Below are 17,533 nucleotides of genomic sequence, written 5' to 3' on the forward strand. Positions count from 1 at the left end.
AGCAGTAGGTACCCTTAGAACAGCTGCAAAACTTTTTGCTGAGATGACATGGAGCAAAATATGTGCGAATTAAGTAATTAGTCATTTACCTTGTAGACAGGGTCTGCCAGACGTACACTAACGATGGCGGAACCAGTTTTTATGCCTTGCACTAAAATTGTATCACCTCGCAATCCTTGCGATTCCATCAACTCAATGTGAGAAGGAGTATCGTAACTCGAGTCAGCAAACGTAATAAATCTACAAAAACAAAGAAAAATTCACCAACATAGAACAAACAGATAAAATACATAACCTATTAATTTTGTGGTTTTGATGTCTAGACCAACCTGAGAGTTTCCTGGGCATCAAGATACGCATCCGAATCACTCTGTTTGTCAGACAAAAGTTTCCAGTCAAATGGCGTATTATGCAGAGTGCTAAAGGTATTACCTTCAATAAAATTTTGATGTTTAAAACAATGCAAAGTGAAATTTAATACACTTTTTACATACAACTTTTAAACACTATAGGTGGATTGAATTACTGATTATTTACCTTTGTCATCATGTGCCAACATTTGAAACTTTTCAGGAGAATCCTCTAGATATAGTTCCCTAGTTGTAGTCTCAATAACAATAGAAGTAATAGAATCAACTATGACATCACAACGAAGAATTTCTCCAGTTTGCTGGCTTTCAGCAAGTAGAAAGGCTGTGACTCTTTCAGGAACTCTATGCAATGCAGTCACTGTAGCAGAATTAGAACATGTAGGATCCCCGATTTCAGAAATCTCGACGACATCTGGACGAGATGATTTCCTACAAATGGCAGGGCCGTCAGAATTTAAAAGTGCAAAAATATCAGTAGCACTACTAAAAATGACAGTTCTACAGATTAAAAATGAAAAAATGAGGCAAAAGCTACACTATTAGCACGCTAATGGTAGCCATTTATGATTAGTTGTAAAATACACAGTGCATGGCGAAGGTAGCCAAAACTTCACACTAACCAGATGAAGCATCCTCTAGCTTCATGAATTTCTATCAAATAGCTGCTAGGAGTTTTGCCACTAAAATACGGTAGCAAAACTTTAGGTTCGTTCAACTTGGCGCCATATGTATTGTCAATCCTCAGCGTTACTAAAACGGTAGAAAAGATGATGTCAATGACTACTTTCCACATTTTTTCTTTTTGCGCCGAGGATTTGACCTTCACATCAAAAAAGCCTGTGAGAGCAATTTCTATAGAGATAATTTGCGTAATTATACATGTACAGTAGGTACATACTACATACTACATACTAAGTTTCAAACCGAGTAATAGTTGTTTCTATTAATCACGGTAAAACAACTCCAGCATTTAGCGTTGGAGTAATAAAGTGATTCAGCTTGAAATTATTGTGATATTGATTTACTATACCTTTGATTAAAACAAAAGGTTGAAAACTTTGTTTGTTAGTGCATATAAATAAAAAGCTTTTTATGAGTACGTACTAAATGCCTCACAACGACACAAAATATTGTGTCATTGAGAGCAATGGTATACAGGGGCTGTATATCATTGTTGAGAGGCAGTTATTAAAAAGAGGCAGTCACAATAATAAGTTATCTTTAATAAAAAAAATTACTCATGATAATAAATCATTACGTATGATATTAACTCATTACAAGAGATCACTTACTATTGTGGGACTTCTTAGAAAACTTTGGAGAAAAAAAGAGGGCACAACTCCCACTTCAGTTTTGGTAATCTATTAATTCTCTACGTGTATTTATGTATATGCACTTGTCTATAGTTAGCAGTGGACTGAACCCAAAACTTTTTGTAGTACAACCTGCTGAACCTAACAGGACAAAATTTAAATCAACTTATTATATTGTGCTGAAGCTAACAGAGTGACCTTTATGACCTTTTGGCAATGATGATCTGATAGTGTTCACTGTTAGTTTTATAGTTGAGCTGGTAAGGCGGGTGACTGGGTCACCGGAGCTACTCCAAATGTACTCTAGGTAAAAGCTACAGATTGAGTACTAGCTACTCAGCATTCACACACCATACTCTATGATGTCAGAAGGATTCTCAAAGGTTAATGTACTGATTCTGGTCATTGGAAGATTGGATGTTCAATATTTGATGAGATAAAGATGAATAAATCTTTGGTTCCTGTGCTGCTTAAAAATAAAGAGCTTACCTAAAGTAGAAAAGAAGTTTAAATAAGAAATTCAATTTATTTTTTGTTGCAGCTGAAAAAAACAAAAACATTGGCGAAGATTGTTCTTTTGTTGAAAACTATTGGTTCTTGGAGAAATGATATTTACAATAACTTAACATTTGATGATGAAACTGATCAGTTGTATTTTTAGGCAGTGAGAGGCATTGACTGATCAATCTGAAATAAGATAAGAGTGTATTACAGTTGGGTGAATCTAAAGATTTACTTGTATTCCAGACTATTAAGGAAGGTTGACTAATTATCACCTTAAATCAAACGAATGAATCAGATTTGTGTCAAGCTGGTACAGCTGCATAAGGATAACTTACTCTAACAAAGTAACTCACGTGGCACATATGGTAGATCTAGTCGTGAAACCTGAACACATCAGGTTTGAAAGAGTAAAAAATAGTCAAGACTAAACTGAATTAAAGCTTGGTCTGATCAGTAACGTGGCAGCTCACTCCACATGTGCTGAACATTGCAGTAACAGCAAACAGTTTAGTCAAATATTACCCTGATGCATTTAATGTACTCATTGTAATACCAGGTGTTTATGACGTAGATATATATGAGGAGGAAAAAACCCCAATGCAATATCAACCCAGATAAATAGATTATCAAAGATGATGTTGTCAAAAAAATAAAGCAGCTGGAAAAAGTAGGAAAGGTGATTTGATTGGATGTACCAATTGATGAGATATCTTTATGGCAGCAGTAAAAAACCGAGCAGAGTCTTAACAGTATGAATAAAGCCAGCGACCTTTAATAAATACTTAATACTTAGCACAGATGATGTATTACCCAACAAAAAGAATGCTTACCGTAAGTACTACTGCTACTTAAGTACATGTAGTTCAGTTTTTTAGATAAAAATGATGGATTGATGTAAAAGAGTTGCCACCTCGCTCGCGGCTGCTGACAATGTTCTAGACACAATTTTTTAAAATATTGTTGGAGCTGTACATTTTTGGTTTAAGTTCAGTATCAGAAGATTTTTTAAAGTCAATTTCATAAGCTCTTGATGTCATAGCAGTGATAGAGGTAATTGTTGAGGCTCAATAATCTATGAATGTGGTTATACATCTATGGTTATACAGATGATGAAGGCATCGCAAATCATAGCAAAAATATAACATCGTTTGTGCAGAAACTGGGGTATTTTGGTATCAAGATCAGCAAAAGCAAACTGAAGTTACATAAACAGAAAATAAATCATATAGGATACATACTCATCTCTAATGGAGAAAAACTAAATTCAGACAAAGTCCAAAGCATAAATGATATACCATACTCAAATCACAAATATGGAGTGATGAGATCAACTCCCACCGAGAGTCCATACAATCTCACTAAATGAAATGTTGACTTTGTTTTTGCAAAGAGTGAACAGAAGGCTGTAGGTAATATCAAGCATATGGTACTCAAGGATATCACATAGAGGTACATTGCGGGTGTGAAGAAGCTTCCAAGTGATTTATGCGATACAAGTTATTTCAAACTTGAAGCATCGTTGACTCAAAATAGGGAACTTATGTCATTTATTTCAAGATCTCTAAATGATCTGAGAAAAGGTACCTATCCTAGAGCTTGAATACTTAGCAGTGCTATTTAGTCCGACTATTACATAAATGCAAACATGAGTATGACAGTACTTTAAAACTATCAGCCTTTAGCGACTACAGTCAAGGAGTCTATCAGTGAGGCTGACGTGTGAACTCTTACAGCTACAAAAGTACAGACTTTATATATATAGAGGACCAGAAAGGTTTAGAGCAGGAGTTGGGTGAATTCTCTGTCTAGCACTTTTAGAGATTGCAACTGCAAGATGAATCTAGAAGTAGAGATATTATTCAACCTTGTAGATGATAGCAATGCATGTGAATACACAGAGCTAACTGATCCTAGACTTGATGCAAGAAAGATGTCAGAAAACGAATTTATATTAATAAATGCGATGAATTTGCGCACGTGTGTGTAGTGTGGGTGTGTATGTGTGCCCACATGTGTAGTGCGGTCCGTCTGTGTGCATGTGTAGTGCATGTGTGCACATGTGTGATACCTGTAGATTCCATGTGTGATACCTGTAGATTCCATGTGTGATACCTGTAGATTCCATGTGTGATACCTGTGAATTCCATGTGTGATACCTGTGGATTCCATGTGTGATACCTGTGGATTCCATGTGTGATACCTGTGAATTCCATGTGTGATACCTGTGGATTCCATGTGTGATACCTGTGGATTCCATGTGTGATACCTGTGGATTCCATGTGTGGTACCTGTGGATTTTATGTGTGATACCTGTAGATTCTATGTGTGATACCTGTAGATTCTATGTGGGATACCTGTGGATTGTGTGTGTGCGTGTGTGTGTGTGCGTGTGTGTGGGTATAATTTCATAACTTTTTCTGGAATCTGAAAATTTGCCTCTTAAACACCCACTTATTGGTTATCTAATTAAAAATTTTGGGAAAAATCCCAGGCATCGTTGGACTTATTGTTTGTAGATAATAAAACTCATAAAACCATTTGATGAGGCTGATATTGTACAAAGAAAGAAGAGTCTGAGTAGGTAAACTAGTAAGTAGATCATGAAGGATGAAATGCCATGCATGATGAGCTGGCGCTTAATAGTGACCAGCTGGTTATTCCAGGTGAGTTAGTAGTAGTGAGAAATAGTGAGCCTTTTTACTACCCTGCATTCAGCACAGCGAAGTGCTAAAATATCTTTGGCAAAGATGAAACATCTTACTTTGACTAATGAATTCCACAAACAGCTGATAAGAGCAAATCATGTTTCTACAACAGCGCAGCAAACTCGGCTCAACTCTGCACATATCATTCTATTCCAAAAGAGCCATTCACAAAGGTTGAAGCTGATATATGCCACATTAAAAGACAGCTAGGTATATCTGGTCATTGTGATTTATGTACATAACAATTACATAGAAATAGAGTTTCTACCTGAGAAGATATCACTTACAGGTACATCAGCAGACTCTTCTCATGCCACAGAGGCCACTTTTGTTTGACTCACTCATCAAACTTCCCTAGTCACCGTTACAAAAAGTCGTAAAAAATAAGCTTTACACATCACTCAGTCAACATATTACCCAAGAAGCAGTGGAAGGATTCTCATCCCTCACATACACTGGCAGAGTGTTGTAACTTGTTGAAGAGAGTGAGTTCTGTGTTCTGAGTTTTGTGACTTCAAATGAAAGAGGGCTAGATTATGAAGTGAGAAGTTTAGTACTCTTGACAAAAACTCATCTGTAGTGAGGGTAACTGAATTTGAAACAGCCATTATGTAGAGAACTAAGCAGCAGCGATAAATGCAGCACATCCAAGAGTGAGAATTAAAGTCTTTGACGATAGGACGATTATAGCTCTTAAGACAGGTAGACAGGTATCACTCGAACAAGCGGAAGACAAAAAGGACGATATGACCCTTATCAGGTGGATAAGGGTTGAAAAAAGGATAAAATAAATTTTCGTGGATGTGTGCCAAACTTTGGACTATAGTCAAATGGCGAAGCCAGATGTTACTAACTCAGAGGAAAAGGTTTCAAGGGTATCTACCAAAGGACTAGTGAATCCACAGTATGAAATATGCAATGTCCATTTGAATGGCTACTGCAAGTAATGCAAGTAAGCCAAGCTTGGCCTATTTTTTACATATTCATCTTCCAGTTACACATCCTTGTAAACACATTAGTTTAGGACGCAACTACTCACAATGAACAACCATCAAGAAAGAGAACGTGGCAAGAAGCGGACTAATAACCATAAATTATTATTTATTGACTGTACATATCTATGACTACACATATCTATGGCAACATCGTAATCAAGATTACTGAGGAGATGAAATAGTCGATAAATGTTGATCAGTAAGTCGACAGTCGAACCTACAGATTAATTAGAAACTGGTGAGTGTACAATACATTACTTGATGCTCATACAACCAACATTCAGATATATGGCGTTTCTTGTGATGTTTTATTAGAATCTTTGGCTATATCAGAATCAAATAAGACCATTGTAGAAAACATCTTGGCTTTATTTACAAAATTTTCTGAAATTTTGCAAAAGCATTGGTAGCCTGCTACATGTTAACATAAGAACAGAATCAATCACAGCGATGCACAACATCTATATAATGTGTTCTTATGGTTAAACATTTTTACAACTACCTGGTTTATCTATAGGTGCTACTTTAATAAATACCAAACACTAACTACTAAGGTTCTATAAAAAATAACTTTTTTGTCACAGCTTTTCTATTTAATTATTACATAAATAATCTCAAAAAAGTAGAGCTATGCTGGCTAAAGATAGGATCTCAATATTAGCCAAGACCAATAGTCAAACCTATGTTATGGGAAGGGTGTAAAACAAAGTTGTATATCAAATCCAATGAGTACCTAATCTAATAGACTTGACCTATGCACTAAATCTAACAACAATAGTTCTGATAACCGCAAATAAATATAAAGTGTAGCAAAATAAACAGTCTAAACGTTGTGAACCGTAATCACTATCCAACACAAAATAGACACAAAATATGAAAATATATTCAACTCATGATTTTAAAATTTCCTAAAAAATGTTTAAAAACTTTCTAAGCCAAACTCACTAATATTTGGAGTTGCGACACCTTAGTAATATTTCAGCACCAATAGATTAGTTTTAGCAAGAAAAGTTAGGTTCAATTAGCCCATAGATATAATTTAGCTGTTTTTTGGAGCTCTGGATCATTATAGCCTGTCAAGGTAGCCCCGTAAAGCTCCATGCGGTTGTAGCGAAGAGATGGTTGACAGGCTATGAACTCATAGGGGGAAACTCTTGAGAATCATTAAGATTTATAATCTGTGTCCCAGCATCTTCTTTGTCAGTGTCTAAGTAATAGAAAGTTGCATGTCATGGACAGATAACTTCATGACTGCATCTCGAAAACATGAAATAAGCTTTGTTTTGATGATACGAATGACTAGCATTAAAACCTTAACATCAGGGTATAGGTGGTCTTGTACCATATGAACCCTTACACATTACCCTCATGCCTTACCTACTCACAATTGACCAAGCAAATGCGTTACATGTAATCTAGACAAAGACTTTTAAGGTTTTGACTGTATCAAAGAAATGATTCTAGTGATTGCTCATTGGATATTTGAGGTCAATTTGAGGTCAGATACCTTTGTTATGCAAACCTACGAATCAGATCAGCGAGAAGCGTGGAAGTATGTAAAATAGTTCATGATCATTTATCTCCAAACGCCTTTTCGTAGCTAAACAATGCAAATTTACCCACCGACTAAAGCTATCAAAGCTTTATGAAGCTCATGTACGCTGGGTGAAGAAATTGTACCCTTAAACGTCAGTGATCTTAAACATTTGCTATAAATTACTCTCTGTTTTTAGGCTCGAGGTTTCAAAACTAGCTGTTTTACAAAGTAGCTATTCGCAAATTTATGTTGCAAAACAATTGGCTCTAATCGAATTCTCTTGCTTCATAAAAATTAAGTGCAACATTTTCTAAGCTGCAGTTTTTGTGATTTGAATAAAACCAAAATTGTAAGGTGACATTTATCTCTTTGACAAAGACAATGAACTACTGTAAGGCTTGCTAAAAATACAATGATGGTAACATAAAGCTTGCTGACTAAACCTGCTCTACGTGCATAAAATGATTGACTTGCGCAGGTGTGAAGCAAACGCCAAATGGGGCTAACAAAAGGTGAACTAAGCTAACGTGTGCACTGCACAGAACAAAATGACACAGCTAATAGCCTTCATTGTAATACCAACATTCATAGAGGGTTTCCTACATTAGGGGTTAGTAAGAAATATAAGTGTTATGAGTAAGAGACAAAGGTGCTAAACAGTAAAGACAGAGAGCTGGGAAAAGAAAGGTATGTGTGAGCTGGAAGAGAGATCAGGTTGAGCTACTGTTGTGAACGACACAAACAGTCATTCTTTTACTTGAGTACCAACAACCACCAACAACCACCAGCAACAAGAATTGAGAAAGTGTGTGACACCAACACGTGACCACTTTGTCACATCTGTAAAAAAGATGGACAACTCCACACAACTCACCGCATGCTGTTACATTATCTACAATCTCATTTAGTCGCTCCGAATTCGTAGATGGGCCATCTTTTTTCTCCTGCTTGAGTTTGTAAGCGTAGGTGGCATCCCTGATGGTCTGCTCAGTTTGAAACGTCTCAGCAGAGACTAAAGAGTTTAACAAGCCCCTGGTTAGCGTACTGTATCACTTCCACCGGTTGTCATGACGACTTACCAAGTTCAAGCTATTGCTAGACGTAATGAAACTGGTAAGTCCAACTACATAATCAGTTCTACACCACCTTTAATGATACAATTCTACACCATCACCAAGTTGGTGGCGTCTACTCCAGTGTGCACCGACTAACCACCAAGACAAAGGAAACAAGCAGCGCGACAGAAAGGAGCCTGACACACCGGTAGCATACAAAGGACAAGAGTGCACTACGGAAATAACTTACCAGTGACCTGGCGCTCTAGCTCTTGTCCTTCTAGCTCCTCATCACATCCTGGACTTTCGAGCCTACAAGCAGAGAAGTCGTGTGAAATCAGTTGACCAGATTACTGGGCAAATGAAAATGGGAGATTGTTTTGGTTTCTACAAATCATCTCTCCTACATGCAGTTTATTAATTTATGGTGAGTAAAGCTGAAAATGGCAATCATACTGCCAGGCTAGTAAGCAGCTCTAACCACTTCCTTAACACTTTGACAGTATTTTATGCATAAAAGCTCAAAAGAAAAAATATAAATATTTTCAGTTGAACAGCATGTCAAATCAATTATGTTGTCAGATAATTCTAACGCTTCAAACAGACTACGCTAAAATTCTGTACTGCCCAAATGGTGAATTGTACACCTGAAAGGTAGGAGAACACCTTGACAGCTACTCATCGGTGTGTTTTTGTTATTAAGCACCTAATGACTAAGAAATGTGTAAATTTTCATGAATTTGGCCAATAAAAGTGAAATAGTAAAGAGCATGATTTTATTAAAAAAAGAAAACTGCTTTTAACAAGTGTCTATTCTTAACGATGAATAAATTTCCTACCGCTTGGTGCTCAGGAGCTCGCATTCCCCTCCTTCCTCAGCGTTCAGCTTGAAAATGTGAACCAGGCCATTCTCATCAGCCACCACAATGTATGGGAGTCCTTTGACAGACACAATAGCCGTCACCGTCTTATTGCCCTCTGTAGAGAGTCTAGCCGTAGCAAAAGCTCGTAAAGCATTCAGAGCAGTGCTGATGGTAGCAGGTATCAATGATGCTGCCGAAGCTGTTACAGCTGAAGACAGGTAGTCAACCCACCCTTCAGTTGATGGTTTCTCTAACCTAAAGCACATCCAAATTATGTGGCATTTTTTAGTTAAATTTAAACCAGTTTGAGGTGACAGAAGGAACCAATCTTTACCAAAAAACCTAATTTTACAAGTGTCTTCCATAAAAAGCGTAATTTCCATAGATGTCTCAAGTGTACATCTATGGAAATTACAACAAGTGTCCACCTGATTGCTGCATAATAAGGGGTGAGGGCAGGCCCGAACCTAGGCTCATGAAGTGGTGTAGATTTTGGTTATCCTCTAAGCTCTATGAAGAATATTTATTTAGTGCTCTCACAGCTGAGATTACATACGGTATTTTTTCAGCGTTATTGAGCGTATTCTGTAGACAACAAAGCCCTTATGCTGACATGGAGTTGTCACCATCATGTTAGCAATAGTCTGTGAGAAACAACAACTCATAAATCTGGTTAGTAACTGTATTATCTGATTTCTTAGACACAATTTCTGATCTGACCACTTTGACGTCTCATACAACAGAGTAGAATAAATGCGCCATTTTATGGAAATCAATTGATTAGTTAGGCTAGATGTTTCTTATTGATTTCTAGAGTAGTGAAACGTACATTTTAACAAATAAACGAGGCATAGGTGAGCCTCGTCTCTTTGTTGAAATGTACTTTTCACTACTCTAGAAATCAATAAGAAACATCCAGCTAAACTAATAAATTAATTTCCATAAAATGGCGCATATATTCTACTCTGTTGTATGAGATGGCGAAATAGTCAGATCATAAATGGTGTCTAAGATACCAGATATTACAGCTCTTAACCGTTCATACTAAATCAATTATTAAGACATAACATTCTCAACCTACTTGTGGAAGAGGTTGAAGATGTGCACTGTCTCTGTGTTGCTCGAAGCAGCCAGAAAAACTCCGTCTTGACTAAAGGCCAAGCATGAGATAGACACACACCTGTAATCAAATTATGCTTACCAAGTAGAAGACACAAAGAACCCACTCTAGAGAGTGACCCAGTGAACTAGCTATGAACTAGGAAGTACTTGTTGTCATCAGTCCAACTGAGTATTGATCAGAAAAACCACAATCTCTGTCATCATAAGATAAGATTAAAGCCACATGATGTGCAGCATGTGAGATATTTTACATGTTCAATGTCATCTCCAATCACTGATCCTAGGGAATGATGCTTTCAGGAATATTAACTTTATACGCAGTCCCTCACCATAGAGGCAAGAATGGGAGCCTATAAACTTCTCCGTGCATTTAATTTAAAGGCCTGGTCACAGGCTATGATCTCTGTAAGCATTCACCTTTTCATTCCTCTTCTCAACTCGTGTAACTTGTCACCAGTGTCAGTTGAGAATGTCCTAATCACAGTCCCCTACAGTTACAGTTATGCTGATAACTATACATGCAGCAGTAATGAGCGTTGTGATCATCTAAGCAGATGAACTTGCAGCATGCCTCTCGTCTAGGACTAATTCCAGTCATATTACGGTGCGCGAATTAAAATATTTACTCTAATATTTAAACTTAGGCATGCGAAATTTTATTATTTTTATATGTCAACAGTAGCTATAGATAAAAAGTCGATAACTCTTAAACTCACCTTGGTAGATGCTGTGGCAATCAAGTCTGCTTTTTGACTGAATGCGATGGCAGCAAGGGGGCTGTTATGGGCATCCAATTCCAGGGTTTGAGCCTGTCAAGCGCACACAATATTAAACAAAGAGATTATTAGAGAAGAGAGACGAATTCAGATCATAATAGGTGTGCTGCATTTGTAGTGTAGTATAGAGTTTTTTCTTAACTATAGCTATCTTTGAAATTAATTATATACTAGGAAGCCTACCATGAGTAGCGCATCGAAAACGATGAGAACACCCTGCTGGTCGCTGCCGGGATAGCCAATAAGTGCAGTCTCACTAGCGACAGAAAGAGCGCACAGGCCTTTGGGATTGCATACGGAGTCGTGAATAACATGCTGCTGTACCATGTTTCTTATGTCGTGGATACAGTACTGGTCCACGAGACATACTATCAGCCTCTACAACAGGTACCGTATGCATATTTATACAGACTGAAAACAAACCTGAATCATGCATGTGTTTAATCAGAGAATCGAATAAAATTATTAGTTTTAAGTGCCACATAAACCTCCTCGGTGGTAAGTAATTTAAATATGGCTTGCTGTTCACAGTTTGCAAGTCATTCTTGATTATGTATTCTGTCAATTTAAACAGGAAGTATTGGTCAAACATAATAAATAGGCAGTGGTAAAACAAGGCGTATAACCTCAGTGCTACAGTAAGAGCACGCATTAATTCAACTAAAAAAGCCATCAACTTAATCAATCATTACAGCAATACTAACCACAAATTTAAATGGTAGTTATTTACATCCAAATATGGCAAGAAAAGACAACTCAAGCCTTACACATAGATTAATAAAAAGCCTAGCTAGGATGTCATTGTGATGGGGTGATCTCTTCTTGTCTGTAACAGCTGGGTATGCTGTCAACAAGTAAGTGGAACGTTTCAAGGGTCAAGTAATAAGAAAAGAGCATCTACATATGGTAACTATCGCTAGTAGAACATTAGACTTCCATATTAAATACTGGCAAAATTGATGGAAGATTAATAACATGCTGGTTGATGAAGTAACTAGGATAAAGGTTTTACTAGTTACAGTGGAGAAAAATAAATACATTCGGTAAAAGTACAAAATACTTTCAAGAATATACTTTGTTATATAACAATAATAACAAAAACAGAACAGACTGTTTATTAACTGCTGCACTGCTAAAGCTAGCAATACTCATAAATTCCCTCCAACTAGCACACATGTTTTCCTCGTTGTGTATTGATGTAACCATCTCATCTTAACAAATCCCTTGCCTATTTCACTGATTTACTGTTCCTACCTGCATAATGCATTATTTGAATGAATGGAAGTCTTTCATTCGCTTGCAAAGATAACTCAGTCCATGCAAACAGTTACAGACAGATTGTTAGCTCAAATCAGCCAGAGAGGTTTTTGAATGATAATAAAATGGCCAAAATATTTCTGCACTTACAAAGGCTACAAACTGCCTGTAGGTAAATAACAAACACACTTTGGTCAACCAATGATCTCTTTTAAAGCTTTGGTGCTTAGCAACAGAGCTTTTATATGTCTATTTAACTGATTATGTAACCTGGACTTAAACAGCTTCTTACAAAAATGAAAATTATATGAAATTCTGTCACACAAAAAATGTGAATACAGACCAGATAGTTTGACAAAAACAATTTCCAGAACAGCTTACTAGAAACTTCCCTTTTAGAACAACACAGCTTTGAGAGAACACCGCAAGGGTGATAACTACCAACAACTAGGATTATCCAAGAAAAGCGTCAATTACCCGCCCTTCTATGCATACATTGAACTCCTGCATTACTCGTAATTGGCAAGCTGCCAGCTGATGCAGACTGGCGGAAAGTTAATGTCCCATAGCACAATGTTATTTGACAGCTGACTGCACACCTTTGCAACAAATATGCAAGGAACAATTAGCGAAGTAGCTGCAAGTGGCTGCAAAGCCGCTGCAATCACGCTCAGAAGGCACACTGATGAACAGTGTTTTCTAGAGCCAGTAATAGCTCAGAACATCCCCGCAAATTTGCAAGAACTCAAAAAACTTTTACAAACACCAAAGAATTGCATAGCTGCGAAAGCTCTGTCTGTTTGTCATGCCAAAAACATCTTTAGAGTTTAGTGGCTTACAGCAAGGTTAGAGTGTGATCTAAACGCTAACCAAATAAATCGTCTGCCAGCTTGGCAAAGGATTACTTATTACATCACAAAGGTAAATATCACAGATGTAAACTACTCTCGGTTTGCGAAACAAAACCTTGGTAACTATTTCGGGCTCGACATGTTCCTGAAACTGGTTACACAATTACAATATATCTTTTACAATGAACAAAACCTTTGAAGTAGAGTATGAATTCTCCCACTAGCAAATGTCTCCCAAAATGTATGTATATGCCGTAACTTACACAAATGAGAAACTATTAAAGTATTTAATGACTGCCATGGCTCTATTCAATGGACCATCTAGTAGCAGGTGATCTAGTTAGCTGTCACAATATCACAGTTTTCATAGATTATTATCTGCTGTAATAAATCACTGCTTTTCCATGCTTCAAATGGGTTCTGAGTTGCTTCCACTCAGAATCATGCAATGGTAAAATCCGAACGCACTTGACGACATTTCACTTACCTAAATTTGTGCGAAGGCAATCGCTGCGAGGGTACCTTGACATCATAGAAACGCTCACAACTGACGTATTCAAATCGATAATATTCAGCTAAGCTCTCCCCAGTGGCGGTAAAAGAATTTCAGCGTACAACCACACAACTTTCTGCTACGAAAATGTTCTACTGCTACACACTAGTGTTTCTGCTTGACCTTTTGTCTTCACATTAACATTTACCAATGATGAGTTGCTTGTACAAGGATGACACAATACTTACTCTTTAGTGCAACTAGTTGATTGTGCATGAATTGAAAAGTGACCGTGACCTGAAACCGAGTCTATTTTAAAATTTATTGTTTGGAGGGATACACTGCGAATTTTGGAAAAATCTATGGTGCAACCCCGAATCGTTGAAACAGTACGGTGCAAATTTGTCTGAAATCAGCACATCCGAACCCGTTCAAAGCATAGATATGTGGTGATAGTTATTATACCACCGATAGTTATTATAGCATCATCAAAAACATTACCTAATTACTCTACTTTTTTATTTTATGCATTTTCATACCGACCCGTTGGTTTAGCCGAACAGAAAGGATGTTGCTGGGATAGCTATATCTGCAAATCTCACTTCCTTTGAGAAAGTGGCAGAGTCTGAGAGAGCAGGGATTTTCTCTGTCGACCAGTGCCACGAGATTGCTTGTGAACAGTCTCTCAGCTATCTGAACGTGCTGCACAGAGTCTGCAATATATCAGTTCATTCAAGAGTTTACAATAACTCAAGAATACAATTTAAACACTATGATTTTATAGCTCACACTACACAGTATTATCCACACGAATGGACGGGTGCACAAAAGTTTTTGTCAATTTTACACCCTACAAGTATCTTCAGAGTCCAAAAACACTCAAGGCCCATTAGATCAAAGTGATTTAGAAATCATCCAACGAAATGATACACATTCTTCTGACAGAAATAAAGGAAGCAACTATCTCTTGCCTATGATTACCCTAGAGGATGCTAGATAGCAGTCCAAGGGACATTTCTATTAAACACAATGATATTAATAGTCAAGTCTCACCAACTAAATAATAATTATTGGTTTTTAATACCAGACAAGTATAGTGTTTGCACTCAACTGTATAAATGCGAACTGTCAAAGCATGACATGTTTGTCATTTGGAATGCAAGCTGCCGTTATGCAACTTGAGAGCTTCCAGTTAATTGCCAGCAAGACAAAGAACAAAAGCACCAAGTTTACAGCATGTCATAGCAGATGGTGAGCTTTACAGATCACCATGACAGATGGTTAAGTTTACAGATCACCATGGCAGATGGTAAAGTTTACAACCCACAATGACAGACAGTTTAGAGAGCACCACGATAGGTGAGAGGATTTACAGAGCACCATGGCAGAGTGCCATAATAGGTGGTGAGATTTATAGTCCACGGTGGCAGATAGACATTGATAGGTATTGACAACAATGAATGATGATGGATTAGTCGAACACTCATCTGCCATGTTGCGGTCATTAGTTACACTCACCAGTGATCAAACAGGAATGGCATCAACGGGTAATAAAGAAGGCTGTTTCTTAACAGTAAGCAGAGTTCAGTAAATGTTTCATTAGGATATAATGATATCCAAATTTGAATCTTTCACAACAAATACTTTTAACAAAAGGTAATTACATTAAAAGGTATCTGACTCCAAAGCTGATCACATTAAGCCAATTCCATAACTATTTGCTACTTCAGTAAACTTTATCAAAGGCTCATTAAATCAGTTAACGAATCCTTGGAGAGCCGCTGCACACGCCCACCTAGTAAAGACAATCAGCTATCATTTACACACTATTCTCACTTATTGACCAAATAATAGAATCACACTCAGTGACAATTGGTGCAAATTGTGACAGTGATGTATTTATGCAAAGCAATATAAAAATGCAAGGAGGTCATACAATGAAACTGTCTTCTCTTACATTCTTTAAGCATTGCATTAAGATTTTCTTGGCAAAATGACAATAGATAAGAGTGCTGCACTCACAGCATCTCTGGTTACCTGACCTAGTTAAATAACAAAGCTGTTGTAGAGTTGTACTACTTTTTAAGTTGTACATGAAAACACAAAAGCATGCAAAGCAATGTAATAGACAACAACTTACCATCAAAATGTAGCCTTTCCAATGTTCCACTTTGCACGTTTTTTGATGTGAATAAGTGGTATCCTTGCCCAGTGCAAAAGGCTAGTGATCTAAAATGAGCTAAGTTAACAGCTAGGCACTATGGTGAGAAAAGACATGTGATGCCTTTTCTATGATAATAAATATATGTAATGTATATAAGAAAGAATGGGCCAATGCACTCTTGCATGTGAATCGCATCCCAAACCGCAAATATGAAACCACCAATATAACCAACATACATTAGTTAAAAGTCACAAAACGTAATCAGATTTAAACTTAACAACAAAAACTTGATTGGCTGTTGGGTTTAAACAAATTGATGTACACAAGTGCCAACCACTTACGAGGAATCCTGATTGAAAGACACTGATGACATCTTCTAGCAGTCACGTAGCTAACCCTTTGACTATAAAATAAAATAGCCATCTTGTCATTTCATAAGCATTTGAGACACCTAGCTTGCACATCATCATTCAAACAACTCATACATCAAAAGTTTCTAAAGGATACCAAGTTTTTTGATGAATTATGGCAGACTAAGTGAATTTTCATATAATCTATGATTCAATGCCACTATGTGATAACCAGGATCTTTTGCAAATGAATGCAAAATTTTCTCAATTTAAAAAAATTGCTACCAGCTTGTGGCAAAAACTAGAGTCGCCAAGAAATTTTTGTAGCATCCTAAAAAGCAACTCCAAATCTACCAGCACTCCTATTACAAACTAACAAGATTTAGGCTGCCATTTTATAAACTTCAAGCATTGTTTTCACTACTGCTGTGAACAAAAGAGAGTCTGATGCAGTTTTACATATCGAGTTTAGATTTCAAAACTACCTATACATTATGACCTGTAGATAAAAATTAATTTATTAGCAGCCTAGAACGATTCGACTAATATATCTACTGATCGTACGGCTAACATTAACAAATTTAATTCCCTGGTAACTCCAGTTTTGTGATACGTATTTTTACTAAATTATCCACTACCACCGTAAGAATTGTTGACACTAACAGAAATTATATGATTATCGTTGATGAACTAAATATTTTAATTAATTTAAGCGACTACAGGTATTCGCATTAAAAAGCAGCCGATAGTGATGATCAGCACGAAAAGTTCGTCAAATATTTAAATGTACCATCCCTGCAATAGGACTTTTGCAAAGACTCAATAGGTAAGCTTGAATTTTGAGCAAACTGACCTAGGCGCTGTTGCAGCAGTATCAGAATTTCCCCAAACAGCTGTGTTGATTATAGCGAGTAATGGTTCCATGTATTATTTACATTGTGGCCGTTGTGGGAGTTCATGGACCGCCCATTCTTGCAGGTAAGAGCTCGGGTGATATTTTTTACTCATAATCTATTGGTCGAGATCTAACCGTGTCAAGTACGAATACGAAGTACGAGTACGAATACAAGGTTAACATGGACAAACAACTTCAAATGTTCAAAACGAGGATCGTAGTTGGATGACTCCTATATGAACACCGCTGATCATTTATGTTTCAAACAGCTTATGTAGACAA

The 17,533-nt window shown here is 37.0% G+C and overlaps 2 protein-coding genes across 3 annotated transcripts in view; both read right to left on the reverse strand.

Annotated features, from left to right (window-relative positions):
• Window positions 1–1,164, reverse strand: part of LOC137393902 (nuclear pore membrane glycoprotein 210-like) — a 42,008-nt gene extending 40,844 nt beyond the window's left edge. Inside the window, exons 1-4 of the mRNA XM_068080616.1 lie at window positions 992–1,164; window positions 538–800; window positions 330–432; window positions 90–240 (exon numbers count right to left, since the gene is read on the reverse strand). Coding sequence (XP_067936717.1) covers window positions 90–240; window positions 330–432; window positions 538–800; window positions 992–1,164 — 690 coding nt within the window. The remainder of the gene's footprint in view (window positions 1–89; window positions 241–329; window positions 433–537; window positions 801–991) is intronic.
• Window positions 1,165–6,236: 5,072 nt separating this feature from the next.
• Window positions 6,237–17,260, reverse strand: LOC137393726 (WD repeat domain phosphoinositide-interacting protein 2-like). 2 transcript variants are annotated; one of them, XM_068080401.1, is made up of 12 exons: window positions 17,210–17,260; window positions 16,348–16,409; window positions 15,983–16,071; window positions 14,386–14,555; window positions 11,425–11,619; window positions 11,182–11,274; window positions 10,883–10,953; window positions 10,425–10,523; window positions 9,320–9,598; window positions 8,731–8,792; window positions 8,300–8,437; window positions 6,237–7,095 (listed from the first exon to the last, which is right to left on the reverse strand). In XM_068080401.1, the coding sequence occupies exons 2-12, from the start codon at window positions 16,377–16,379 to the stop codon at window positions 7,019–7,021; spliced, it is 1,305 nt and encodes a 434-aa protein (XP_067936502.1). In that variant the 5' UTR covers window positions 16,380–16,409; window positions 17,210–17,260; the 3' UTR covers window positions 6,237–7,018. The 2 variants fall into 2 exon arrangements, with proteins under 2 accessions (XP_067936502.1, XP_067936503.1); XM_068080402.1 differs by lacking the exon at window positions 8,300–8,437.
• Between the last annotated feature and the right edge of the window lie 273 nt (window positions 17,261–17,533).

The sequence above is a fragment of the Watersipora subatra genome, chromosome 4, assembly GCF_963576615.1.
Source record: "Watersipora subatra chromosome 4, tzWatSuba1.1, whole genome shotgun sequence".
NCBI classification, from domain to species: domain Eukaryota; kingdom Metazoa; phylum Bryozoa; class Gymnolaemata; order Cheilostomatida; family Watersiporidae; genus Watersipora; species Watersipora subatra.